The sequence below is a fragment of the Sminthopsis crassicaudata genome, chromosome 1, assembly GCF_048593235.1.
Source record: "Sminthopsis crassicaudata isolate SCR6 chromosome 1, ASM4859323v1, whole genome shotgun sequence".
Taxonomy (NCBI): Eukaryota; Metazoa; Chordata; class Mammalia; order Dasyuromorphia; family Dasyuridae; genus Sminthopsis; species Sminthopsis crassicaudata.
In genome coordinates this window covers 85,548,988-85,576,843 of record NC_133617.1, presented here as the reverse complement: position 1 = coordinate 85,576,843, position 27,856 = coordinate 85,548,988, and the positions used below count along the sequence as shown (strand labels likewise).

Sequence of the window (27,856 nt, the reverse complement as noted above, 5' to 3'; positions counted from 1 at the left end):
TTATCAAAGAAGACTCAAATCCAAGTCTCATAAGACCATCATACTTCTGACCACCTCTTTGGGTTTATTTATGCAATTAAATGTGTTATACTTTGTCATATGCAGGTATTCTATTTCTCCCATTATATTTGAAGTGGCAGAGGCTAAATCTTTTCTATAGTTATTTACTACATCACAAACTACTTCTTAGTGCCTCCCAAATTATACACAAAATTGCATAGTTAGAAACACTACTGGTCTTAGAGCCAAAGGCCTTGGTTCAAAGTCAAACTTTGCTAAAATGCCTAATTATAGATAAATTATTTCACGTATGTCAGATTCAGTTTCTTAGTCAATAAATGGAGAATGATAAAACTTGCATCATCCAGGTCTATGGGTTATGAGAATGATTTGTAAAACTCAAAGCACATTAGATATGGAAGAATTATTATTCTCATGTATTTGCTGATTTAACAGTAAAAGTTGTGAACATGTAACATTACCTCTAATCTAATGAAATATAGCTTTTCCCTCTATCATCCAATCACCAAACAAGTTAACACAAGATTGAGATAAATGGATACCAGACTACATGAATTCAGGACATAAAAGTGTTTGGACAATCATCCATGGGAGTTCTACCTTCCCCCGAAACAGAGCAAGTACATACTGGGTTTGGTTTTTCTAAACTATTTTTCCATCTATTAGGTTAATACTAGTTAACCTTATCATGAGGCACCGCTGCCAAGAGCAGCAAGCTCAGACCAGTGCACAGCAAAGGTGTCCTTTGAAACAGGACTCTACCCCTGGGCTATTTCTGCCAACACTGGCACTGGGTGATTGCTTATACTCAATAAAATATATGTAGTCATTTTTGGATGATTTTCCTCTATATATACTTACATCTCCATGGACAAACAAGAAGTTGGAGGAAGAGGGCCTTGTTAAAGAAAGAAACACAACTTTAGGAATTACTCCAGCTGCCATCAGGAAACACTATATATGATTACCAAGTGAAAGGAGTTATTAAAAAAATTAGGAGAGCATCAGACAAATGATTCAGGAGGACATGAATTCTGTCACTAACAATTTATATGATATTAAGAACATCACAATTCCTGTGGTCTTGGTTTTCCCATAAGTAAAATGAAGGGGTTGGAGGTCCATTTCAAAATTTAAACAATTCAAATCAACAAAAACTCATGTTTGCAGCTACTTAATGTAAGAAACTGAAAGTATCTCTTCAATTACCAGAGTTATATCTTGAATAAATAATGAATCACCTAGCAAATCTGGACCATTCTGAGTTCAAATGAGACTCAAATAAAATCACAGAATTTAGAGGTACAGAGTACTATAGAGATCATAGAGTTCAACACATTCATTTACAGAAGATGAGATTGAGGTCCCAAAATACTGAGTGACTGGTCCATCAGCTTAGTAATGTGAATCAGATCTCTGGATCCCAAATCTAGCAAATTTTTTTTTTGCTCTACAAAAGGATGGCTCAAAAAGAAAAGAATCATCATCAAAAAATATAATTTCAGCAATGTTCTTGACTAATTAAATTGTTTTTCATTTCAAAAAAGAAGTGTTTCAACTATAAGAACAACTATATTTAAATGAACTATTAGATGTTCTCCAGGAATCATTAGTACCTGCTACTACTAAATGATGCCCAAGACTAAATCAGCCTTAAACAAATAGATTCAAATGGCAGTTATTTTTTACTGAACAATTGAAATGAAAAATATCAGCTATTGTTTAGATTTGTTTGCCAGGGACACATACCAAATAAGACACCACCCCTACAATTCCTTCCTAAAGTATATGCAAATTTAAATACATTTCAACTACAATTATATCATCATCACAACTTCTTATATACAAAATTAAGAATAGTATGTTAGGGCTGGCAGGGATCTTAGAGATCATCTAATTAGACCCTCTCATTTTTTAGATGAGGAAACTAGGAACCAAAGTGTAACATGTTTTCATTTTTGGATACTAAGAAGAATGTGTCTCGAGGGCTAGAGATGATACCATATGGGAATTAAAAGAAGAAAATGGAAGTATTTAGCAAGAGAAGAAAGGAAAGATGGAACGATCAACTTTTTGAAACCCTGTCACCTGGAAAAATGATGCATTCTGATGACTCCAAAGGATAGAAACGAGGATAATGAATGGAAATTGCCAAAATTAATATTCCCATTTAACATAAGAAAAATCTTCCTAACAATTAGAGCTGTCCAAATTAGCTGGGCTAATTCAAGGAAAAGTAAGATCTCCTTCACTGGTGATTTTCAACTAAAGACAGGATAAGCCTCTGGTGAGGGATACTGTAGAATGGATCTCCTGTTTCATTGAAGGGGTAAGCTAAATATCTTCGGAGGCCTTTTCAACTTAAAATTTGTAAGAAGAGAAAAGGGAGGGACGGAGGGAGGGAGGGAGGGAAGGAAGGAAGAAAGTAGGAAGGGAGGGAGGGAGGGAAGGAAGGAAGGGAGAGAGAGAGAGGGAGGGAGGGAGGGAGGGAGGGAGGGAAGGAAGGAAGGAAGGAAGGAAGGAAGGAAGGAAGGAAGGAAGGAAGGAAGGAAGGAAGGAAGGAAGGAAGGAAGGAAGGAAGGAAGGAAGGAAGGAAGGAAGGAAGGAAGGAAGGAAGGAAGGAAGGAAGGAAGGAAGGAAGGAAGGAAGGAAGGAAGGAAGGAAGGAAGGAAGGAAGGAAGGAAGGAAGGAAGGAAGGAAGGAAGGAAGGAAGGAAGGAAGGAAGGAAGGAAGGAAGGAAGGAAGGAAGGAAGGAAGGAAGGGAAGGAAGGGAAGGAAGGAAAGGAGGGAGGCAGGGAGGGAGGGAGGAAGGGAGGGAGGAAGGGAGGAAGGGAGGAAGGGAGGAAGGGAGGGAAGGAGGGAGGGAGGGAGGAGCAAGGGAGGGAAGGAGGGAGTGGAGGGAAGGGAATGGGAGGGAGGGAGGAGGGAGTGGAGGGAAGGGAGGGAGGGAGGAGGGAGTGGAGGGAAGGGAATGTGAGGGAGGGAGGAAAAAGAAAAGAAAATGCAGGAAGAAAGGCCAAATAGATGGAGAATTAGGACTCTGCCTCCTTAGCCAACGGTCTGGATCAAATAAAGTAGCATATTAAAGCAAAGGAGGTCTTAGTAGTATCTCATTTTAAATTACATAGTTATCTGTAACAGAAGGGCTCCAAACTCCAATATGACATAGGGATGGAGGAGAGAGAAACATTTAATGAGGAGACCAGTTTTTATTGCCTGGCTTTTATTAACAAGTTGTGGGGGCTATGACTAAAAAACTAGCAACTAGCACCGTATTCTTATCCTAAATAGATTCTAGCCTCTATATTCTGAGATTGAAGATAAGCTAGCAAAAGTATCCCTAAAGAGAGGAGCTAAGAGAATAAAAATTCTGTAGCTACCTGATCAAATTCAGTTGACACTGCATGTTCAGCAGGAACAGCAGAGCAAAATATGCAGCAGCAGCAACAGAACCCACCAAGGGAGACTGCTTGCACTGTAGATATCAGAAGATAAGCTGAGGCCACAGAAGATTGCCAGAAAAAGCGTAGAGAGAACAGTTTGATATCACTAAGAAGATATTTTAGCTCTATAATATCAGTGGTCTTATTTGGAACATTCCCTACCCCAGTACCAGGTACATGGATCTCACTGATATGTATGCCCCATTGTATGATTCCCTTTGTATACATATCTCATTGATGGTGTATTTATGAGAGTGTGACCTCAGCATATGATCTGTGGTAAGTTTTCTTGCTTATACTCTTTTCATATTTTTGCCTTTCCTATTACTGGCTAGAGAAAAACATGTGGCAGCTCATGAGCTAGAGTTTCAGTGGATGTGATTCCAAAGAGAACTTTGAACATGGAGCACCTATTTTGGCAGTCCAATGTTTGAGACATTGTTTGAGAGGGATATCTTGGGCCAAAATGGTATGAGATTAAAAAAAAAGCAGAATAACAAGTAATAGAGACCTGGAAATGGCATTCATAATTCTAAAAATTGTAATGTCCAGTCTTCTCATTTTCCTCAATCTACAATTTACAATTAGTTATACACATAAAGCCCCATAGTATTAATTAAAATATATTTCACTTTGCCTGAAAATAATTTATTCTGCATTTACAGCCACTCTTAAACTATAAAAATATTCAAGTTTAAACTATAAATCTATTTTGGCCATGTCAACATGGGACCATTAAATGGTTTGCATTATAGATTTTAGGCGGGAGTTTTGAATATTTTTAATGTATACACAAAGTGTAATACTACTACTGTTGAAGATAATAACAATACATATTTACATTGTACTTTGAGGATTTTTTCTTATAATAATCCTGTGACACAGCTCATAGGACCATGAAATTTAGAATTTAAAGGAAGCCTAGAGATAATTTAGTAAAATCCCACTTCAAGATACATAGATATTAGAAACATTGCTAGTATTTAAAACTAGATGCTCCAACTCCAGGAGTCTTTATTCTGGACCACTTGGAATTATTAATTCCATTTGGAATTTGGGGTTCAGAAGTTTAATGACCTGTGATTCAATTAGTAAAGGTTTAGTTCAATTAAACACATATTTGTTAAGCAAATATATGTATACAGTACTAGAGTAGAAATTCAGGATAAAAAATTAAAATGAAATTGCCTCTGCCCTTGAGGAGCTTATATTCTATTGATCTCAAAAGTCATCTGAAATTATTCTCTCCCAAGTTATCAATACCAATTTAAGTTTCAAGTGCAATGCCTCATTCTAAATTCTCACATTTCTTGGCTTCTCCCTCTCTCTGGATACTGTTTTTCCCCTGGATTTTCAGCTTTTTCCTGGATATTCTCCTACCTATCTCATTGCTCTTTCTCAAGTTCTACAGATTCTTTCCTGTATCCATCCCCCATGTCCACGCCTAGGATATCCCAAGAATCTGTCATGTTATCTCCTTTCTGCTTTTCCTACACCTTCCTGATTAATCTCCTCAACTACCAGTTCAATATATCAGCCCTTCATAGAGGTTTCCCTAATCTTTATATCCCACTCTAGCCTCTCTCCTGAGCCCTAGTCCTACATAATATTGGACATCTTCAGATGTCTCATAGACAACTTTCATTAACCTGTCCAAAATTCATTATCTTTTCACAAAAAATCTTCTCCTCCTCCTCAGGTCCCTATTTCTATTGAGGATACCACTATCATTCCAGTCACCCAGGTCTGCAACCTCAGAATGATCCTCAAGTCTTAGTTTTTCCTCACCCCTCATAACAAAATGTTTTTTAAGTTGTTGATTCTGCCTTCTGCCTTCATAATACATCTTGCATCAATCTCTTTCTCATCAGTCACACAGCTACCACTATGGTTAAGGACTTCATCTCACTTGAACTACTTCAAGAGCTTCCTAAATGTTTTATGTTGAACTAAGTTCCAACCAACCTGTACTACTTGGCATTCGTATACTCATACATTTAGAGCTACAACAGATTTTTAAAGGTTATCAAGTCTACTCTCCTCATTTAACAGGTAAAGAAACTAAGGCTGAGAGGCTGAGAGACTTGCATAAGATCAATTTGCTAGTAAGTGTCTAAGTCAGATTCAAAACCAGGTCCTCTTGGCTCTTGGCCCAGCACTCTATCCACTACAATGTTGCCCTTACATATTGTCCCCCTTATCTGGGATGTACAACCATCTCACCACCTTTGCATGAATTTTCTGACTTCTTTCAGGAAGCTTCAGATGATTCCCTTCACCCTCCAGAAGCTAGAACACTCTTGGTAAGACATATATTTTGCATTTAATTTTATCTATGTTGCATTCCTCTACAGATTTTAAGCTCACTGAGTACAGAAATTATTTTATTTTGTGTTCAGGATTAAATAATGAATATTGCTTGGTATATTTTTTCCCAAATCAGATGTGTAATTTCATTGGCACAAGAAGCTCCCACAGAGAAATCCCCTCTAAAAATTGCAGATTGGCTCTAGTTCTGCACTTTACAATCATAAAGTTGTCTGGAAGCAGTGAGATATTGACTTGGCCAATCATAAAGCCAGTGTGGATCAGGGAGAGGAAGGATTTTAATCTAGCATATCCTAATTCCAAAGCCCAATCTATGCACATCCTCTCAAATAATAGGTAGCTTAATAAAGACTTCTTGTTATTGTTAAACAAAGCAAGTGATAGGATGAAGAGGCTAAAGACAGGAATGGGAAAAAAAGAGAAGCATCTCCCTCTAATATATAGGTGCTTTGTAATCATACATGTGAATAATTATTAATATTTCCATCCAAGAAAGTTATTATTTTGTTAAGTGTTAAAGCTTTGATTATTTAGAAATTCATTTATGTAGAACATATTCCCCAACATCAAACAAGTCTACATTTTATATTAAAAGGTGGAAATTTATGATCTATTTAGGACTTTCTGACTCATGAAAAATGAAATCATCAACCTGCTCCTCAAGTTTTATGTAATTATCAGAGACTCTAAGTTTCTATTTTTCATTCTAATTGCTTTGACACATAATTAGCTATGACTGATTAAATTTGAAGGGATATGAAGATAGATAAAGATAGATAGATAGACAGACAGACAGATAGATGAATATTAACAAAAGACTACTGGATATCAGAAGTGAATGTATATACTTCTATATGCATATAAGTATACATAATGGTATTTTATGACCTTTGCAATATAATAATTTTCTGTAATATTAACAGTAACTTATTTCAATGCTCACATTTTGTACTAACAAATGATTCTGATCATATCTGTAATTTAAACACTGATAACAGTCACTGAAAACTTTAACATAATTGACTTTCCATTATTTTCCAAACTGTTATTATTTGGTTTGAACTTAAGAGATTCTTTAAACTGCAACTTTCATGAACAAGAATAAAAATCAGACTCTTACCTCACATTAAATATTTGTATATTCTGATATCAACCCTTTTAAAAGCAGGTATCCCCCACCACCATCACTTTAAAAAATGAGACTAACAAAAATTGCAGCAATTGGAATATTGATGTTCATCTTCAGGAGAATAAAATTATTAACACTGTATTTTCTTTCCCTTTGTCCACAGAGACCTGGTTGAAATTTCTTTCATCAATTCAATTTAATTCCGTTCCTATTTTCTAAGGATCTGCAATATGTATAAAGGAACCCATCCAAGCTCACTCCAGTAGCAGTACAGAAGACAGATTGGGCTGAGAGGGGGAAAAAAACAAGACTTAAGCCTGGGTAACTGGGAGAAAGGGGATGTCAATTCACATAAAGAGAAATTAGGAGCAATATTAATTGTGAAACAACTGGCTTAGTAAATGAATTATACAGAAAATGTTAATCCACTTAAGCAAATTAGTATAAAACTTCTAAGTAAACACCAACTAATTTTTATATCTTATTCTATTCCATCCCTAGCCAGTTGTTTTCTATTCTACTGGTATTCAATAAATAACATCTGCAGAATAAAGGTAAAAGCTATTAAATATCAGGCCCTTACAAATATCTGTAGGAAATGTTACCTATTCTCAAACTCAACTCAGATCACAGCTCTCCCAGAAATCTTTTGGACCTGTTTGTCCCTACTTCTCCTCACTTCATCCCCACAATGGTAAAAACTATTTTTTTCTCACATTTCATGAAACACTTTATTCCTAACTCTCTATTTTTTCTCACATTTCATAAGACACTTTAATCATAACTCTATCTAGTATACTTAGTATTGCTTCAGCATGAATACCAGATCAATTTCATTGAGGATGACTGATTGTGGTAGATTCAAACTATTATAGGTCAGAATGATACATCTGAATTTGGACTATAAAAGAGAACTACAAAACTTCATTGATGAATCAAAGATAACCAAAGTGAGAATTGAGCAGACACCAAAAAGAAAAAGAAAAAAAAATCTCTAAAAAAAAGACACCTAGATCCAGGAGGGTAAAAAAAGAGAAGTTTGTTTACCCCAAAAAGCCTTTCCTCTGGGCTATTAATGGTAGTCTTGGATTGCCACTTTACAGTTGTATATACTCTCACTTCCATGAGGGCCAAGGAATGTGCCCAGACTTCAATCAGAATTCTGTGTTTAGTCATGAACAAGCCATTACAAGACTTTCAGTCTAAGAGATGGCAGCCATAAAGAGAGGGACCACAGGGCCAAGTGATGGGTGTGCCTTAACTCCAGCCTTCTAAGAGAATATTACTGGGTCCCAGACTGAGATTCATTCTAGCCTATGACTCCAAAGTTAAAAAGCTGTAAGAAACTGATTTAATATGGAGCAACTATCTAGAATTTGTCCTCAACTACTACTGTGAGTATTTCAGATACTGTAAATTGCTCTTTAGCAATTCCAGGTTGGTTTCTTAGTGTGGAAGTGAGGGGTGAGGAAGAGGAAGTTCAGGTGTTTTAAAGCAGTATCACAAGGCAAGAAATCTGTATGAGCCTCAGGAATGAAAACAAACTCACTAGAATTTCCAGAGGTCCAAATTACTTGGTCTTTTCCAAGGAAAGTCCAAACCAAGTTACAGCTATGAATCAAAAAGATTACTCTCTGGGAAAAGGTGATACAAATTAGAAAAAGAATTTTATTTAGAGATTAGTATGCAATTTCATATTACTTTGCCATGACTATGAGGTAGAATAAGTTTTGTATTGAACATGACATACACCTTGAGTGTCCACTTGTAAACTAGGGTCCTTTTACCTATATTTGTGGAAATCTAGAGATCAATGCTATGTATTCTAAAGTTTACGGTGGAAATTCTAGAAAAGGATAAAAATGAGCCAAAAATATAGGTGATACAGAGGTGCGGAAAGGAGGGGAAAGATTGGAGAAAAAAAGAGGAGGGTAAGGAACAATCTAAAATTGAGCCCAATTAATCTAAATAAAAACTGCAGAAATTAGTCCATAGGTCATACCATTTTTATAGATATCTCATTATCTCAACTATAAGTTCTTTGAGGGAAGGGATCATATGATAACTAAATGGCATATTTTATCCAGTATGCTAATTTGTTGTTGCCATCTATCCCATGTAGACAGAAGGTTTATAAAGGGCAAGGAACATGTCCTAAATACTTGAATACATAGTTAAGAATTTGACAAAAACTTAGTGCTGACAGAGATAAGCAAATTGGGTTTAGAATATTTATTTTAAATGCATTAACTAGAAGCAGCTAGATGGTACAGTGGATAAAGCACTGGTCCTGAAGACAGGAGAACCTGAATTCAAATGCAAATTCAGACACTTAACACTTCCTACCTATGTGAACCTGGGCAAATCTATTAACCCCAATTGCCTCACCAAAAACAAAAAATTAACAAACAAAACACAAATAATATAAGGGAAATACATTTTAATTCATGTCTGTCAAAATTAGAAGCATGAAAAATCCAGAATTCCAAAGCAATGCCTAAAAAGACCTAAAATAAAAGCTGATGCCTAGTTGGTAAGGAACATTGTTTTATTTCTACAATTTAATTTTATATTGTCTCTGCTGCCCTCCCCTGCCCAAATACTCAGTTTTACTCATCTTCGCAGCTTAAGACTTTATTTTCACAGCTTCTTCTATTTTGCAGTCCATTTATTAATGCTGACAGTTTTTTGCTACTGTAGAACATAAATGACAGGAATTAGTCCCTTTTGTATATTTTGGAAGCAGATGGTTTATTTGCATGAATTTAATTTCCTAAGAGAATTTATTACATTTTGGGACTTGAATAAAATAAGAATGATTGTTTTTATTTTTCATTTAAAAATGCATTTACTTGAAAATGTTGATAACTATAGATTTTTATACATTTATACATCCATATACAAGATTTAAGGCAGCATGATTCAGAGGAAAACATGAGGGCTTTCAGGGTTATGGACTCTTAAGTGAATGGCTTTCAGCAAGTCTCTTTAAAACCTTGGGTTTCAGTTTCCTCATCTATACAATGAAAGAATTGGACTAGATATCTACTAAGGATCTTCCTAGCTCTAACATTATCAGTCAAGAAGCATTCATTAAATGTTTCCTATCCACATCAGGTACCATTTAAAACAGTGGAGAAGAAAAGAAAAACAAAAAGAGAATATAAGTGATTTATATTGTAATGAGAGAGACTTACCTCAAAAATGAGATACGCACAAGCTCTATACAGAGTAAAAAGAAGGCAATGTAAGTGGGAAAGGCATCAACACCTAGAGGGACTGGGAATGACATCCTGCAAATGGTGGGATTTGAGCTGAGAACTGGAAATTAATAACTGGAAGATCACTCCATGCATGGGGAAGAGCACTAAGACAAGAGAGGAGCTCCATGTTGATGGAACTTCAAGTAGGCCAGTCTTGCTGACTTGAAGAATGTATGACAGGGAGTAAGATTTAAGAAAACTATAAAGTTTTAAGATCAAGAAGAACATGTTTATATTTGATCCTACAAGTAAAATGAATGGAACTAATAGAATTTACTCAGTAGGGAATTAATATAGTTACTTACTCTTGAAAAAAAAAATTACCTTGGAAGTTAAGTGGAGGATGAATTATACTAGGGAGAAACTTGAGGAAAGGGATAAATTGTGACGAAGGACAAGATTGGGTTGTGGTTATATGAATAAAGTAGATGTACAAGAAAGATGTCGTGAAGAAGTTGAAGTGAAAAAAAAATGGCAACAGATATAATACAGAGGTTGAACCTGGCTAAGGAAATCAGTACAACATCAAGGGTTTTAATCTGGAACATTCAGTTTGAAATGATTAAAAACTAAATTATAAGTCCCAATCTCTCAACTATAAAACAGAGATGATACATGCCTAGCTAACTTCCCTCATGGAAGATCAAATATGATTTTTTTAAAAATGGATTCAAATCTTAGCTCTTCCATCTACTTATCTGTTTGACCTCCTGAGCAAGTCATTTAATTTTTCTGGGACTCAGTTTCTATATCTGTAAAATGAAATGAGAAACAAGTTACTTTCAGCTCAAGCTTTATGATCCTATAAAACTACATAAGCATAATGTATTATAGAATCACAGAACTTTAGAAGAAAAACGGAGCAAACAATGATATAGCACAACCCAAACTCAAAATGTAATCTCCACAATAAAGTATCCAAAGTCAAATCACTAATTTAAAGACTCCCAGGAAGAGAGAATCAAACCTTTGGAGGACACTCATGTTTTCTCAAAAGATAATAAGAGAACAAGAGGCATGCCTCTCATATGTTGAATGGATCCTCCTAAGCAAATTTCCATAAAAACGTGGACAAGAAGTGCAGAGGGGTCACATCCTGCCCCAGTGAATGAAGCACTTGAAGTAAGGACTTAGGTGAAGCGAACATCAAAGAGAATTTCAGCAATGGGAAATAATTAGACAAAGGCAATAAGGCAGGAATGCATGCCATGAGTACAGAAATAAGGAAATAACGAGAATAATATAATGAAAAAGAAAACTTAACTTAGAATAGATCAAGGAGGTCAACTAGCTTGATCACCATTACCAACAGACCTCAGATCCACAGCAAAAATCCCTTCAACAACATCTTTGACAAGTGTAATATCTGCATAAAAATACCTACTCACTATTTTTCAGAACTAGTTTTAGCTTTTTAAGTTGCTCAGGTTAGTATAACTTTCACAACTTTCTGACTTTCTTGTGTTTGTTTAATCAACTTTAAAAATATTAAGCTTTAGCGAGTTCCTGGCCTAACACTTCTTGACATCTCTGGCCCTCTGGCCTCAACCATACGTTCCTGCTAAGGTTAATCAATGCTTCAAAATTCAATCCTATGTATTATTTCTTTTCATTCTCAATATACCCTCTCCTGTGAGGTAACTGCCCGGAGGACTAGGGCCAAAAGATTTGAGCTGCCAGATTGGAACTCAAATTAATCAACAAGTCAGCCAACAAATATTTACTAAACACCTAGTATATTTCAGGCACTGTTCTAAGGGAGATACAAATAAAGGAGAAAGAAAGTCCTTGATCTCAAGGTGCTTACTGATGCTTGTGATCCTGACTCCCGTGTCTTCAGTGTACCTCTGTTTCCCAATCAGAATAACAGGTTGTTAAGCACAGTCTCCACCTTCTATATACATCTCCAAACAAGTAGCTGGGCCTGTGCTTATGCCTAATATCCTGATTGATATCAAGTTGGCACATAGTTATTCTTAGAATAAACTTGTCAACTAATTGACTGTTTCTTAAAGGTAAGCCATTTGGCTATTGAAAAGCTTTAACTGTTAGGAAATTCTTCCAACCATAAAATTATTATGTGCCTCACAAACAGCTGAATGGTGTACTGGATAGATACTAGATTTGGAGTCAAAAAAGACCTAAGTTCAAATGTGACCACCGACACTTACAAGCTGTGTGGCCCTGAGAAAGTCACTTAACCCGTCTCCCTCAGTTTCCCCATAGGTAAAATATACTATCACTCTAATAGGACCTACCTCATAGGATGGTTTTGAGACTAAAATATAATAATTGTAAAATGCCTTGCAAATTTTAAAGCAAAATATACATGGTAGATTATTAATTCATAGAGTTGTAATGAAGAAGGTAATGACAAAATATAATACACTGTGGAATCATTGACTCTAATCATAACCATTAATAATAATCAGGAAAGGAATTCCCTTTCTTCATCATAAAAAGCATTGATTAGAGTGAGAGGACCTGGAAGCAAATGCTACCTCTGATTGCTTATTAGCAATTAATATCACAGTGATTTTGGCAAATCACAACCTCTTGGTGCTCTCAATTTGCTCATCTGTAAATTATGATGCTTGAGCTAGATGACTTTTAAGGTGCTCTTCAGCTCTAAAACCTATCATTCTAAGAACATTCAGTCTAAATGGTACAAAATATTACATAAAGAAACAATATGGTCTTAGAATCAGAAAATGTCTCAGTCATACTTGCTAGCAATGTGACTGAATTGCAAGACCATAGAGTCAGGACTATAAAAAATCTTGGAGTCCATAATTGACATATGAAGCCAAGGGAGGTTACATGACCACCCAGGATCATATGGCTAGTATATGCTCTGGATGGTAAACCCAGCACCCTAACAACTATGCGAGGAAAATAATGTTATCTAGAGAGTCTTGGATTTGGAGGCAAAAGACCTAGGCTGAATCTTGTTTCTGTCATTCACTGCGACTATAGGCACCTTGGTTTCCTTGTCCATAAAATTAAGCGGTTGGATTATATAACCTTTAAGGTCCTTACTTAGTACAAAATCTAAAGAACTTCTATGATTTATATGTATGTTACTTAAGGACAATGCTATCTGCCTTATCTAACATGCTATAAAGTATTATAATTATATCCTTAGCTCCAATATATCCTTCCAGGATATACGGAAAAATTGCAGATGAGAAAAATCTTCACAAAAGTCCTCTGTGTATTATTTTATTTATTGTTGCTCATAGGAGTGTATAACCTAACTACCTTAACTGCCTCACAAGGTTCTCATGTTTGAATGACCATATTTCCAGGGGGAAAAAGGAAGAGGACTTTGGAGGCAGTAACAAAGGGTAATGAATCCAATAATAACTCAAGAAGTACATTATTAGTGCCTACTATATACCAAATATTGGGTCTTCACTTTCACTAGAAAGAAAAAACTAGCATCATAAGTTAGAAGTCACAAGAAGGCAGATCACTACTGAAGAAAAAAAAAAAACTTCCTAATAATGACTACTATTCTAATAATGGAAAGCTCTGTTTCTTAAGGTAATGAGTTCTCTGTCACTGAAAGTGCTTAAAAAGTATTCAGCAACCACTTTTCTGGCCTGCTGCAGAGGTATGTGTGCATAATCAGGAGGTTATAACGAATACAGAGTTTCTCAAGTGGCTGCCAACTAAGGCTCTATTGCACTATAAACTCTAATTTTATGAGTGTGGTATAAGAGAAAGTGAACACTTAATCTATCAATAAACATGTATTAAGAGTTCATTATGTGCCAGTCACTGTGGTAAATGCTGTATTGTATTAAAGTATGTACTATTTATAAATCACCTCATGGACTCAATATCCTCTCCAGAAAAAATTCATGATTGGGTGAATTTTGATTTTGACTTAACATGGCAATTTTTATGTGCTAAATGTCCTAATATCTTAAGTGTTATGCTTATTTTTGTGACAGTCAAAAAAGCGAAATGGCCACTTTGAAAAGTAACACTAATTCTTTGGGCACATTCATTGAAATCAATAGGGCATGAGTACATTTTTGCTTAAGAACAAGAAGCATGGGGAAACTATCTGGGCTCTTATCCTGAGAACTAAGGAAGAAGGCTATGACCACTGACTTGTTAACAGTAAAATAAATAAATAAAAGCTACCTTTGGTGGTGAGAATTTTTGATGTGACTTCTAGTTTCTCCAAAGGTTCAGTTCCAATGTTTTCCAATTTGATGTCAAGTTGCTGGGTCTCTCCATTATAAAGCTGGACAGATACATTAGTGGAAATTTCATCCCCAGAGGAAGGCTGCAAAGTACGAGCTGACCTAAAATAGCAATAAAACAAAAGACTGACTCAGCATTTTAAAAATTATTCATATCATTGAAAAAGACATATATACTAGAGACATTATAAAATGTGAAAAGAAATTATGAACCAGGAAAATAGACTTTAAGAATCAACCAAACAACAAAAGTATAAAAAATATGAAATTATATTTAATCCATATGTCCTTAAAATTCAGGTAGCATGCAAAAATTAATTTGCATTTTTAATCCTATACCAACCAAATTTCCAAAGGGATAAAAATATGGAATTTGAAAAAAATAACAAAATTCATTAAAATAGTAAGAGAAATTATTAAAAGAAATAGGGATAAAGAGGAATAGCATTGCCCAGCCTCAAAATATCTTATAAAACAGCATTCACAAAAACTATCTGAATTGGTTAAAACTTAGAAAGGAAGATCAGTGGAATAAACTAGACAAAGAAGAATCAGAAACAGTAGAACTCAAGAACCCAGTGTTTCATAAAATGGAAAACATAAATTACCTAAGAAAAAAACTCTATTTAAAATGATAAAAATTGGTAGGAATATTAGAAAGCAATCTGATAGAAAGTAAGCTCAGATTAACACCTTATGTCATATTCCAAAATATGTTCTAAATGCCATTCAATCTTTAAAAGATCATACTATTAAAAAATTACAGATCATATAATTCTCATAGTTATGTGTAAGATATATATATACATATATAAAAAATTTTTTTAATTCAAGACAATTAAGGTTAAGTGATTTGTCCAGGGTCACACAGTTAGTAAGAATTAAGTTTCTAAGCCCACATTTAAACTTGAGTCCTTCTGACTCCAGGGTCTGTGCTCTAGGAGACATTCTTAACTAAAGAAGAGATAGAAGCAATTACATGAAACTGAAAAACTTTTGAATAGACAAAACACACCTAGTATAAGAAGGAAAATGAATGAATAAAGGGAAAGAAAACCATTCTATCAAATTTTTCTGAGGAGAAATTCATATCCAAGCTATATAAATAATACATACACATATACATACACACACATATACATACAGTAATAGACATTTCCTAATACATTTGTGTTCAAAGGGTAAAAACAGTTCTCAAAAGAAGAAATGAAAAAGCATTTACAATCACATGGAAGATTGCTCAAATCACTAATAATAGGAGAAATACAAATTAAAACAACTTTGAGTTTTTTTTTTGTTTTTTTTTTTTATTTTATTTTATAATTATAACATTTTTGACAGTACATATGCATGGGTAATTTTTTACAACATTATCCCTTGCACTTACTTCTATTCAGATTTTTTCCCTTCCTCCCCCAACCCCCTCCCCCAGATGGCAAGCAGTCTTATATATGTTAAATATATTGCAGTATAATTTGGAGACAATATATGTGTGTAGAACCGAATTTTTTTGTTGCACAGGAAGAATTGGATTCAGAAGGTAAAAATAACAGTTTACATTCATTTCCCAGTGTTCCTTTTCTGGGTGTAGCTGGTTCTGTCCATCATTAATCAATTGGAATTGGATTAGCTCTTCTCTATGTTGAAGAAATCCACTTCCATCAGCATACATCCTCGTACAGTATCATTGTTGAAGTGTATAATGATCTTCTGGTTCTGCTCGTTTCACTCAGCATCAGTTGATGTAAGTCTCTCCAAGCCTCTCTGTATTTCTCCTGTTGGTCATTTCTTATAGAACAATAATATTCCATAACATTCATATACCATAGTTTACCCAACCATTCTCCAATTGATGGACATCCATTCATCTTCCAGCTTCTAGCCACTATGAAAAGGGCTACCACAAACATTTTGGCACATACAGGACCCTTTCCCTTCTTTAGTAGTTCCTTGGGGTATAAGCCCAGTAGTAGTATGGCTGGGTCAAAGGGTATGCACATTTTGATAACTTTTTGGGCATAATTCCAGATTGCTCTCCAGAATGGTTGGATTCTTTCACAACTCCACCAACAATGCATCAGTGTCCCAGTTTTCCCACAGCCCCTCCAACATTCATTGTTATTTGTTCCTGTCATCTTAGCCAATCTGACAGGTGTGTAATGATACCTCAGAGTTGTCTTAATTTGCATTTCTCTGATCAATAGTGATTTGGAACACTCTTTCATATGAGTGGAAATAGTTTTAATTTCATCATCTGAAAATTGTCTGTTCATATCCTTTGACCATTTATCAACTGGAGAATGGCTTGATTTCTTATAAATTAAAGTCAATTCTCTGTATATTTTGGAGATGAGGCCTTTATCAGAACCTTTAACTGTAAAAATTTTTTCCCAATTTGTTACTTCCCTTCTAATCTTGTTTGCATTAGTTTTGTTTGTGCAGAAACTTTTTAATTTGGTGTAATCAAAATGTTCTATTTTGTGATCAATAATGGTCTCTAGTTCTCCCTTGGACACAAACTCCTTCCTCCTCCACAAGTCTGAGAGGCAAACCATCCCATGTTCCTCCAATTTACTTATGATTTCGTTCTTTATGCCTAAATCTTGGACCCATTTTGATCTAATCTTAGTATGTGGTGTTAAATGTGGGTCCATGCCTAGTTTCTGCCATACTAATTTCCAGTTTTCCCAGCAGTTTTTGTCAAATAATGAATTCTTATCCCAAAATTTGGGATCTTTGGGTTTGTCAAAGATTAGATTGCTATTTTTATTCACTATCTTGTCCTGTGAACCTAACCTATGCCACTGATCAACTAGTCTATTTCTTAGCCAATACCAAATGGTTTTGGTGACTGTTGCTTTATAATATAGCTTTAAATCAGGTACACTTAGACCACCTTCCTCTGACTTTTTTTTCATTAGTTCCCTTGCAATTCTCGACCTTTTATTCTTCCATATGAATTTTGTTGTTATTTTTTCTAGGTCATTAAAATAGTTTCTTGGGAGTCTGATTGGTATAGCACTAAATAAATAGATTAGTTTGGGGAGTATTGTCATCTTTATTATATTCGCTCGGCCTATCCAAGAGCATTGAATGTCTTTCCAATTATTTAAATCTGACTTTATTTTTGTGGCAAGTGTTTTGTAATTTTGCTCATATAATTCCTGACTCTCCTTTGGTAGATATATTCCCAAATATTTGATACTATCGACTGTTATTTTGAATGGAATTTCTCTTTGTATCTCTTGCTGTTGGATTGTGTTGGTAATGTATAAAAATCCTGAGGATTTATGTGGATTTATTTTGTATCCTGCGACTTTGCTAAAATTCTGAATTATTTCTAATAGCTTTTTAGCAGAGTCTTTGGGGTTCTCTAAGTATACTATCATGTCATCTGCGAAAAGTGACAATTTGATTTCTTCATTTCCTACTCTAATTCCTTGGATCTCTTTCTCGGCTCTTATTGCCAAGGGTAGAGTTTCTAGTACTATATTGAATAGTAATGGTGATAGTGGGCAACCTTGTTTCACTCCTGATCTTACAGGGAAAGGTTCTAGTTTATCACCATTACATATGATGTTTACTGAAGGTTTTAAATATATGCTCCTTATTATTTTAAGGAATAGTCCATTTATTCCTATACTCTCAAGCGTTTTTAGTAGGAATGGATGTTGGATTTTATCAAATGCCTTTTCTGCATCTATTGAGATGATCATATGGTTTTTATTAATTTGATTATTAATATGGTCAATTATACTAATAGTTTTCCTAATATTAAACCAGCCTTGCATTCCTGGTATAAATCCCACTTGGTCATAGTGTATTATCCTGGGGATGATTTTCTGAAGTCTATTTGCTAATATCTTATTTAAGATTTTAGCATCAATATTCATTAAGGAAATTGGTCTATAGTTTTCTTTCTCAGTTTTCGATTTACCTGGTTTAGGTATCAGTACCATGTCTGTGTCATAGAAGGAATTTGGTAGGACTCCTTCAATCCCTATTTTTTCAAATAGTTTACATAGCATTGGAGTTAGTTGTTCTTTAAATGTTTGGTAGAATTCACCTGTAAATCCATCTGGTCCTGGGGACTTTTTCTTAGGAAGTTGGTTAATAGCTTGGTCTATTTCTTTTTCTGAGATGGGACTATTTAGACTACTTACTTCTTCCTCTGTTAATCTGGGCAAGCTATATTTTTGAAGGTATTCTTCCATTTCATTTAAGTTATCGAATTTATCGGCATAAAGTTGAGCAAAGTAGCTCCTAACAATTGTTCTAATTTCCTCTTCATTAGTGGTGAGTTCACCCTTTTCATTTTCAAGACTATCAATTTGCTTTTTCTCTTTCCTTTTTTTAATCAGGTTTACTAAGGGTTTGTCTATTTTGTTGGTTTTTTCATAAAACCAACTCTTAGTTTTATTAATTAATTCAATAGTTTTTTTACTTTTAATTTTATTAATCTCACCTTTTATTTTTTGAATTTCAAGTTTTGTGTTTGTCTGGGGGTTTTTAATTTGTTCCTTTTCTAGCAATTTTAGTTGTAAACCCAATTCGTTGGCCCTCTCTTTCTCTACTTTATGCAAGTAGGCCTGTAGAGATATAAAACTTCCCCTAATTACTGCTTTGGCTGTATCCCACACATTTTGGTATGATGTCTCATTATTGTCATTTTCTTGGGTGAAGTTATTAATTATGTCTATGATTTGCTGTTTTACCCAATCATTCTTTAGTATAAGATTATTTAGTTTCCAATTATTTTTTGGTCTATTTTCCCCTGGCTTTTTATTAAATGTTATTTTGATTGCATTATGGTCTGAAAAGGATGCATTTACTATTTCTGCCTTACTGCATTTGATTTTGAGGTTTTTATGCCCTAGTATATGATCAATTTTTGTATAGGTTCCATGAACTGCTGAGAAGAAAGTATATTCCTTTCTGTCTCCATTTAGCTTTCGCCAAAGATCTATCATATCAAACTTTTCTAGTATTCTATTTACCTCTTTGACTTCTTTCTTATTTATTTTGTGGTTTGATTTATCTAATTCTGATAGTGCAAGGTTGAGATCTCCCGCTATTATAGTTTTGCTATCTATTTCCTCTTGCAGCTCTCTTAATTTCTCTTTTAAGAATTTAGATGCTGCACCACTTGGTGCATACATGTTTAATATTGATACTGCTTCACTATTGATGCTTCCCTTTAGCAGGATATAATGCCCTTCCTTATCTCTTTTAATTAGATCAATTTTTGTTTTTGCTTGATCTGAGATGAGGATGGCTACTCCTGCTTTTTTGGTTTTGCCTGAAGCATAATAGATTCTGCTCCACCCTTTTACTTTTAGTTTGAATGTCTCATCCTGTTTCAGGTGTGTTTCCTGTAAACAACATATAGTAGGATTCTGACTTTTAATCCAGTCTGCTAACTGCTTCCTCTTTATGAGGCAGTTTGCCCCATTCACATTTATGGTTAGAAGGACTAATTCTATATTGCTTGCCATCCTATTAACCCCTGCTTATGCTTTTCCCCTTTCCTTCCCTTTTACCTTCCTATCCAGTATTAAACTGGTAAACACCACTTGCTTTTCACAGCCCTCCCTTTTTAGGATCCCTCCCCCACCTTAAAGATCCTCCCCTTATTTTATCCCTTTTCCTCGAAATTACTGTATTCCCTTCCCCTTAGCTTACTCCTTCCCTTTCACTTTTCAATGAAGTGGAAGAAGTTTCACCATAAATCGAATATGTCTATTGATACACGCTATGTTCATCTCCCTCCTTTCTTTCTCTCAGATATAATAGGTTACCTTTGCCTCTTCATGAGATGTAGTACCACCACTTTATACTTTTTTAATGATATAATCTCCTTTCCACCTCTAGTTTCTAAGACAAATTGTACATATGTTCTTTACATATTTTTTTGACAGAAGTATAGTTCTCAAGATTTCTTTTTACCTTTTTTAGAAGTCTCTTGAGTTCTGTATTTGAAGATCAAACCTTTTATGTAGGTCTGGTTTTTTCATCAAAAATAGATGGAATTCATTTATTTCGTTAAATGTCCATCTTCTTCCCTGGAAAACGATGCTCATTCTTGCTGGGTAAGTTATTCTTGGCTGCATGCCAAGTTCCTTAGCCTTTCGGAATATCATGTTCCAGGCCCTTCGTTCTTTTAATGTGGACGCTGCTAGATCCTGTGTTATCCTTATTGTGGATCCTCCATATCTGAATTGTTTTTTTCTAGCAGCTTCCAATATCTTTTCCTTTGTCTGATGGTTCTTGAACTTGGCCACTATATTTCTTGGCGTTTTGATTTTAGGGTCCCTTTCAGTAGGTGATCGATGAATTTTCTCAATGTCTAATTTACCCTCTGTTTCCAAAACGTCTGGGCAGTTCTCTTTGATAATTTCCTCGAAAATGGTGTCCAAGCTCTTTTTTTCCTCCCATTTTTCAGGGAGTCCGATTATTCTCAAATTGTCTCTCCTGGATCTGTTTTCCAGGTCTGTTGTCTTTCTGGTAAGATACTTGACAGTCTTTTCAATTGTTTCATTTCTCTGGTTTTGCTTGATTCCCTCTTGGTTTCTCCTTGAGTCATTCATTTCTACTTGTTCCAGTCTAATTTTCAATGATGTATTTTCTTCACTCACTTTTTTTATATCTCTTTGTAATTGTCCAATTGAGTTTTTATCTTCTATGGAATTTTTTTCCATTGTATCCATTTTATTTTTTAGAGAGCTGATTTCTTTTTCCAGCTCTCTAATCCTGTTTTCCTTGGAGTTGTTTACCTTTTCCAGCTCACTAATCCTGTTTTCCTTGGAGTTGTTTACCTTTTCCAGCTCACTAATCTTGTTTCTCAATGATTTGATTTCTTTATCCATTCTGTCTTTGAATGCATGGGATGACTTCTCCAGGCTCTCTTGCCAAGCTTCCCTTTCCTTTTCCCATTTCTCTTCCAGCTCTCTTGTGAGAGCCTTTTTGATTTCCTCTATGAGGTTCTTTTGTATTGAGGAGCAGCTTATATCCCTCCCAGGGGATACATCTGGGGACAGTCTGTTCCTAGTCTCCTCAGCATTTGAAGTCTGCTCCCTCTCCACACAGAAGCTGTCAATGGTTAGAGCCCTTTTGAATTTTTTGTTCATTTTGTCAGAGTAGGAATCAAAGAAAACAAACTGACAAGAGAAACAATTGGTCTGTTTTGGGGGGGATAGGGCTGGATGTTATTAATGGGCTTCCTCTACAGACTGGGGGTAGGGCAGCAGAGAGCCACTAACAGAACAGCAATGACTGTACTGAGTCTGCGCTCTGAGGCTCTGAGAACGCACCGAGTCAGTCCAGGTGAGGGTTGGGGGTGGCCGGGTTCTGAGAGACACTGGCTTTCTGGGGTTTTAATCTTCACCTCCGGTGTCTACACCCTCTCCACCGCTCCTGGCTTGCTGCCAAGACGGAGCATCCACACTGGGGCAAAAGCCCCTTCACAGAAACGGCAGAGATCACACCCCTCCCCCTCCGGTCTGAGCTGTGTGAGCTGCCTGTCTTGCTCTGGCTGTCTGCCCTCAGTCTGCGCCCAGTCTGATTGACCCTCCCCCGAACAAACACAGACCTTTTCTGGCGACTTTCAAGGATGTCTTCTCTTGATGATAATTTGTGGATTTCTTTCTGGGTCAAGCATTAAGTCAGAGGCTTGTCATGAAGTAAGTTCTGAGAGAAAACGAGGAGCTCAAGCAGCTGTCTGCCTCCACGCCGCCATCTTGGCTGGAAGTATCAACTTTGAGTTTTTACTTTATATCCTGCAAATTGGCAAAAATGACCTTCCCCCCTCCTCCCCCCCAAAATATCAATACTCAATGTTGGAAGATACATGGAAGGTTTGCATAATGATAGGGAAACTAATATTCTGTTGGAGGACCATAAAATAGTATAACTATTTTGGAAAACAATTTGCGTTTGTGTAAATAAAGCATCTAAAATGTATATACCTTTTGAAACAGAAATTCCATTACAGGTTTTATATACCAAGGAAGCCATTAATAAGAAGAAAGTATCTATATATTCCAAAATATTAACAGCAGTATTTTTTTGGTGATATTTAAGAACAGGAAACAAAGTGGTTACCTATCAATTAGTCTATGGCTAAGCAAATAGTGATAACGAATGAGACAGAATATAACTATGCTATGAAAAATAATATGTGTGATGAGAATCATGGAAAGCCCTCTATGAACTGATGCAGAGCAAAGTAAGCAGAAAGTAATATACAGAATGAAGAGACACGGGGATACCGCAAAATCATCCCATCATGAAAGTGAAAAGTTCACAGGTGTTACATATTGCACATTAGGGGGGGTTTCTCTATATAACAATATGTTAGGTGGTTTGGGATTTTGGTTTTGTTTCTTATTTTGCTCTCTTACAAAAAAATACTATTTGTTATATGAGAGGAGGAAAGAGAAGAATATTTGGATAACTATGATAAAATAATAAAGAGAAGATATCAATGAAAAACTTATTTAAAAACAAAAACTCCATTAACTCAAGAGTTTCCAGAATTTGCTCTAGTTTGAGGAGAGAGAAAATGAATTCATGACTTGGTTATAAAAATGATTTGCTGTGTGACCACATGGATAAGACACTGAAACTCTCTGATACTTCAAGATAGTTATATTCATCTTTGTATCACCAACACCTGGTATAAAACCTTATTAAGAAGATAGTTCTCTAAGTGTTAGTTGATTTCAATACTTGCCCACTTCAGTACTTCAATGGATGTGTGATTTCTTTGGGGGAGGAATTCCCTCACAGTTTTCAGCCAACCCATTTCTTCTAATCCTATGCAATTTTTGTTTATGTCTTTTCATAAATTCTCTATAAAAATCTGTACAATGTGCAAGAAGCCATCCTCTGACTCTTAATATTTCACAGATACTAGTAAAACTCAATAACTGCTCATCTGTTTCCTTCCCTTTAGAGCTTTGTGCAGTAATTCAAACAAACAAAAAATTCTATCACAAATTTGAAAGCACCTTAATAATTGGAAAAGGAAAAAAAGACACATATAAACTAAAACTTACATGCTTATTTATTACAACAAGATCCATGAAACACACATGAAATAGAAAACCACATATATGAGCAAAAATTAAATTAAGGACATGTATAATAAACTCTATATGCCATTGGTGAAAAAATGAAAGGGAATCCATAATTCTTAACAAATAACCTCATGACAATGGGTCAGCAATGTCATCTTTTATGTACAAAGGCTTACACAATCACTATACATAATGGATTGCCAACCTAAACTTAAAAAAAAAAAAAAAAAAAACTTGTGAGAGAAAGCCATATTTTCCAAATGTTGCTTGAAGATCTGTTTTAAGAATTTAAAAAATAGGGCTAACTTTAAAATAAATCTCATTTTAAGTATACTTAGTACTCTTCTTCTCATAGTTAGACATTTGAGAAAACTAATTTGTTTCTATATGATGGATAACATTTGACTTCCAGTCTAATTCCTGACTTCACACTTTATGTTAGGGCCAAACACTGAATGATTATGGAAGGAATGTTTGAGCTAGTCCTGCTGATGCTTTTGGGGGCAGAGGTGTCATATTATTCCTATCAATGATATCTGAAAGACCTGAAAACCTGCAGATTTGATTTTGGACTTTAAATTAGGGTTAAACCCTGCATATTCAACAGGTGTACTCTTTGGTCCTAAAGCTGTTTTTACTTTTATTTGGGGGAAGGAAAGTGGGAACAAAGCAGAAGGAGGAGTTGAATGTTAAATTATTTCAGGGACAGTTCAGGTTAGAGAGTTGTAAACTCGGAGTATTCCCAAAGTGGTCTGATCCAGGGCAAAGTTTGAGAGCTGCTTTCCTGGTCTGAGCTCCACCAGTTCCTAACTTGTATGTGAGTTTGAGAACACATCAGTAGGCTTGCCCCTGGTTAGATCTTAGACACTGAGCTAGATTCAGACATTATCAGTGCCTGAGCTTTCCATCTGGTTCAGTGACAAAACTGCAGGCATACCTATGGTCTGTTATTCTTGCCGAGTTATTTTCTTATGGGTTTTAGACTGGGCTGAACTCTGGAAGTGAGAATCCTGCTCTCCTTCACTCCTGTTGCTTGTTTCTGTACATGCTTGCTTCTGTACTTGATTCATGTTTAGTACACAGCCAAGGTACTCAACTGTTCCTTACCCTGTAATGTCACCCTTAGGCAGAGGTCCTTGCTCATTCCCCCTTGGATCACAGGATTGATTAGTGAATGACAAAGTTGTCAGGTGAATCGTATTCCTGCATTCTGCCCAAGGACAGTTCCCTTTATGTTTGTCTGGAGCCTCTTCTTGCTCTGCTCTACGTCATGGCCTTCTTTTGATGATTATTCCTATCTAGACCCCGTACAAATACATCTCTGTGTCTGTATGATGATCTAAGCTAGAAAAATAATGCAGCATCAGTTATAGAATGGCTGAAGAAGTTATAGTATATGATTGTTATGGGTTATTATTGTTCTGTAAGAAACAATTAGCAGGATGATTTCAGGAAGGCCTGGAGAGACTTACATGAACTGATGCTGAGTGAAGTGAGCAGAAACAAGAAAAGATTATATACAGCAACAATATTATACAAAGATCAACTTTGATTGATATGGCTCTTTTCAACAGTGAGATGACTCAGGCCAATTCTAATGGTCTTGTATTGGAGAGAGCATCTGCATGTAGAGAGAAGCCTGTGGGGACTGAGTATAGATCACAGCATAGTATTTTCACCTTTTTTGTTGTTGTTGCTGTTAACTTGATTGTTTTTTTCTTTCTCATTTTTTTCCCTTTTTGATCTGATTTGGAGGGAAAAAATTTGAAGAATAAGGTTTTATAAGGGTGAATTTGTTTTGGTTTTTATTTCCAAAACAATAAATACAAAAGTATCTATGCATATGTTTTGAAAATAAAAAGCTTTAATAAAAAACTAAAAGAAGAGCTTGGCTTTATATCTTTCTGTTACTCTACCATCTGGGTTCCTCTTCACTCTTTACTTTTTTAGTGGTCTAAATAGTATTGTGCTCTCTTTCAATGCAAGATGGTCAAAAAGTTTGTTCTTTAAATCATTCCATATTTTGAACTCTGAAAGATCAACTTAAATAATCATAATGAAATGCCCATTCTTTCCAAGACTCTATGCTACAGATGAGGGATATAAAGATTGAGATATTAGATGATTAGGTCATTTGAAGTAGGGACTTTTCTTCCTTTAATAGAATAAAAAGGTACCATCCTTTGTTTTTTCATCTCATGAAGTAGAATTTTTAAAAATGTGAAATCAAAGACTTTCACATTATTGCACTGAGGTAACTTCTCTGGAGTATTTTCATTATATAGGAAGATTTTCTCATAGAATCTTAGATTATAGTTGTTAAATGTATCTCTAAGACATATGACGCATTGATTATGTCTGACTCACCGATTGTTATCTTGTTCCAGCATCTTTCCCTCTCCTTTTCTTTCCTGACCAGCATAGGATAATGGACATTTGGAGCATTCTGTTCCCTTGCTGGATCCAGATAATATAAACTAGGTAGGGCAATAACTGAAATTTTTGTGAAACAGAAAGAATGACTTGTATTGTGGACATTTTATGGAGAAATTAGGCTGTCAGGAAATGGAGAACAATGAAGTTATATATATTTTTTTTTTTCCTTAGTACCAAATTGAATTGATAGCTACTCTTGGTTTAACTAACTAAAATGTTAGAGTGTCTGCATTTGGAATTAGTGTGGCTTAGCCAGAAGTTAGTATGTTGGGGAAAATTATTCAATTCCCTACCAGAAATGTGGATAAAAAGATAATAATCCTTGCTAGGTATACAGCATGTTACAAAGTACCATTCTCATAACATCCCTATAAAGTAGTGATGCCTATATTACCCATTTGAGACCCATTTATTATACACTTCTTTCCACATATTCTACATCCATGACAATATATGATCCTGCCTACAGGCCTTTTTGCATGCTGCAGGCCCTCTGTCTTCACCAGACCTAGAAAATCCCTAGCTTCCCTTCAAAGTCCAGCTTGGGGCCATCTCATTCTGGAAGCTTTCTCGCCCCTGAAATTGGTAGCAGCTTCTCCACTCCCAACTACTTAGTTTCACTTTTTATACATTGTGTGAATATTTATTTGTGTCCCTTAGGGAAAATGGCACTTCATTTTTCTTTCTTTATTGCTAGCACCCAGTCCAAACTTGGCCCACAGCAATTGTTCAAGAAATACCTGTTTAATTGGATCAGTTTAACTGATGAGAAGGGCCCAAGATTCAGAATTGGAGTGATGTGCTTAGGGTTACATAGCCACTAAGTAGGACAGCAAGGGCAGGAATTCTGAACTGGTTTCTGATTTCTCATCTAGTGCTCTTTTCAACACAGTAAACTGTCCCTTTAAAACCCTGCTGGTCTAGGCCTGAGTGGGTCAGTTCTTAGTGATACAGGGAAAGTTCTAAGAGGTGTTTTTCTTAGAAGGATCCTTGGCACAAGAAGTGAACACTAGGCCACGATGTTGAGTCACTCAATTGTTTTACTGAAAGAGATTTTGTTACAGATTCTACATGTACACCCAACCTTTAGTATCATATGCTTATATAAAGTAGATAATTGGTATTTTGTATTCTTATTGTGAATATGTCTAGAGTTCATACTATTCTCAGAAATTAAACAGACTGTCTTTCATTTGTATGTATTTCACAGACAATCATAGGAATCAGGAAAATGTCACTGTAAGTAATAAGCATGGAACAAGCTAGGGATCCCAAAACCCAAAGGATAAAGGGAATTAATTCTAGGTCAGATCTAATTCACACCAGTCCAGTGTTCATGTCCAAGAGTGGAATGTAATAAGGCACTCATCAAACATAAAATACAAGAAAAATGGCTTTACTTATAACAAGGGAGTCAAAGGATATAATTGCTAAAAACCAAACATTGTTCCACTGCCTTCCCATTCATCAAGGTAACAGGACAGAGTCAAATGTTCACTGTGCAAGTCAATGGAAATTCTGCCAAAATGGACAAACATCAACTCCTTATAAGCTTTTTTTTTTTAATATCCTAGGAGATAAGACATGGAAGATGAGGTATAATAAGCAGGCCAGTTTGGCTTGAACCTAGAATGCATTAAGAGAATTTGTAGTAAGTCTGCAAAGGCAGAATGGAAACAGATTATGAAGGGCTCAAAAAAGGTTAGTTTCCATTTTTACTCTAAAATAGGAAACTAGTTTGATCTTTTAAAGCAACAAGTGGCACATTCAAATACCTGATATAGGAGCATCAATTCAATAGTTGTATGAAGGACAGCTTGGGAAGAGGAGTTAAAGTAGAGATATCAATTAAGTGGCTAGTACAACACTCCAGGTGAGAAACAATAAAAGTATAAATTGAGTTAGCAAGCATGTAAATGAAGTGAAGATAAATGTAAGCAAA

At 35.5% G+C, this 27,856-nt stretch overlaps 1 protein-coding gene across 2 annotated transcripts in view; it reads right to left on the bottom strand.

Annotated features, from left to right (window-relative positions):
- TRAPPC9 (trafficking protein particle complex subunit 9) overlaps window positions 1-27,856 on the bottom strand; it is a 968,086-nt gene that overhangs the window by 720,133 nt on the left and 220,097 nt on the right. For both annotated transcript variants that reach the window (XM_074264738.1, XM_074264741.1), the window contains one exon: window positions 14,340-14,503. In XM_074264738.1, coding sequence (XP_074120839.1) covers window positions 14,340-14,503 — 164 coding nt within the window. The remainder of the gene's footprint in view (window positions 1-14,339; window positions 14,504-27,856) is intronic.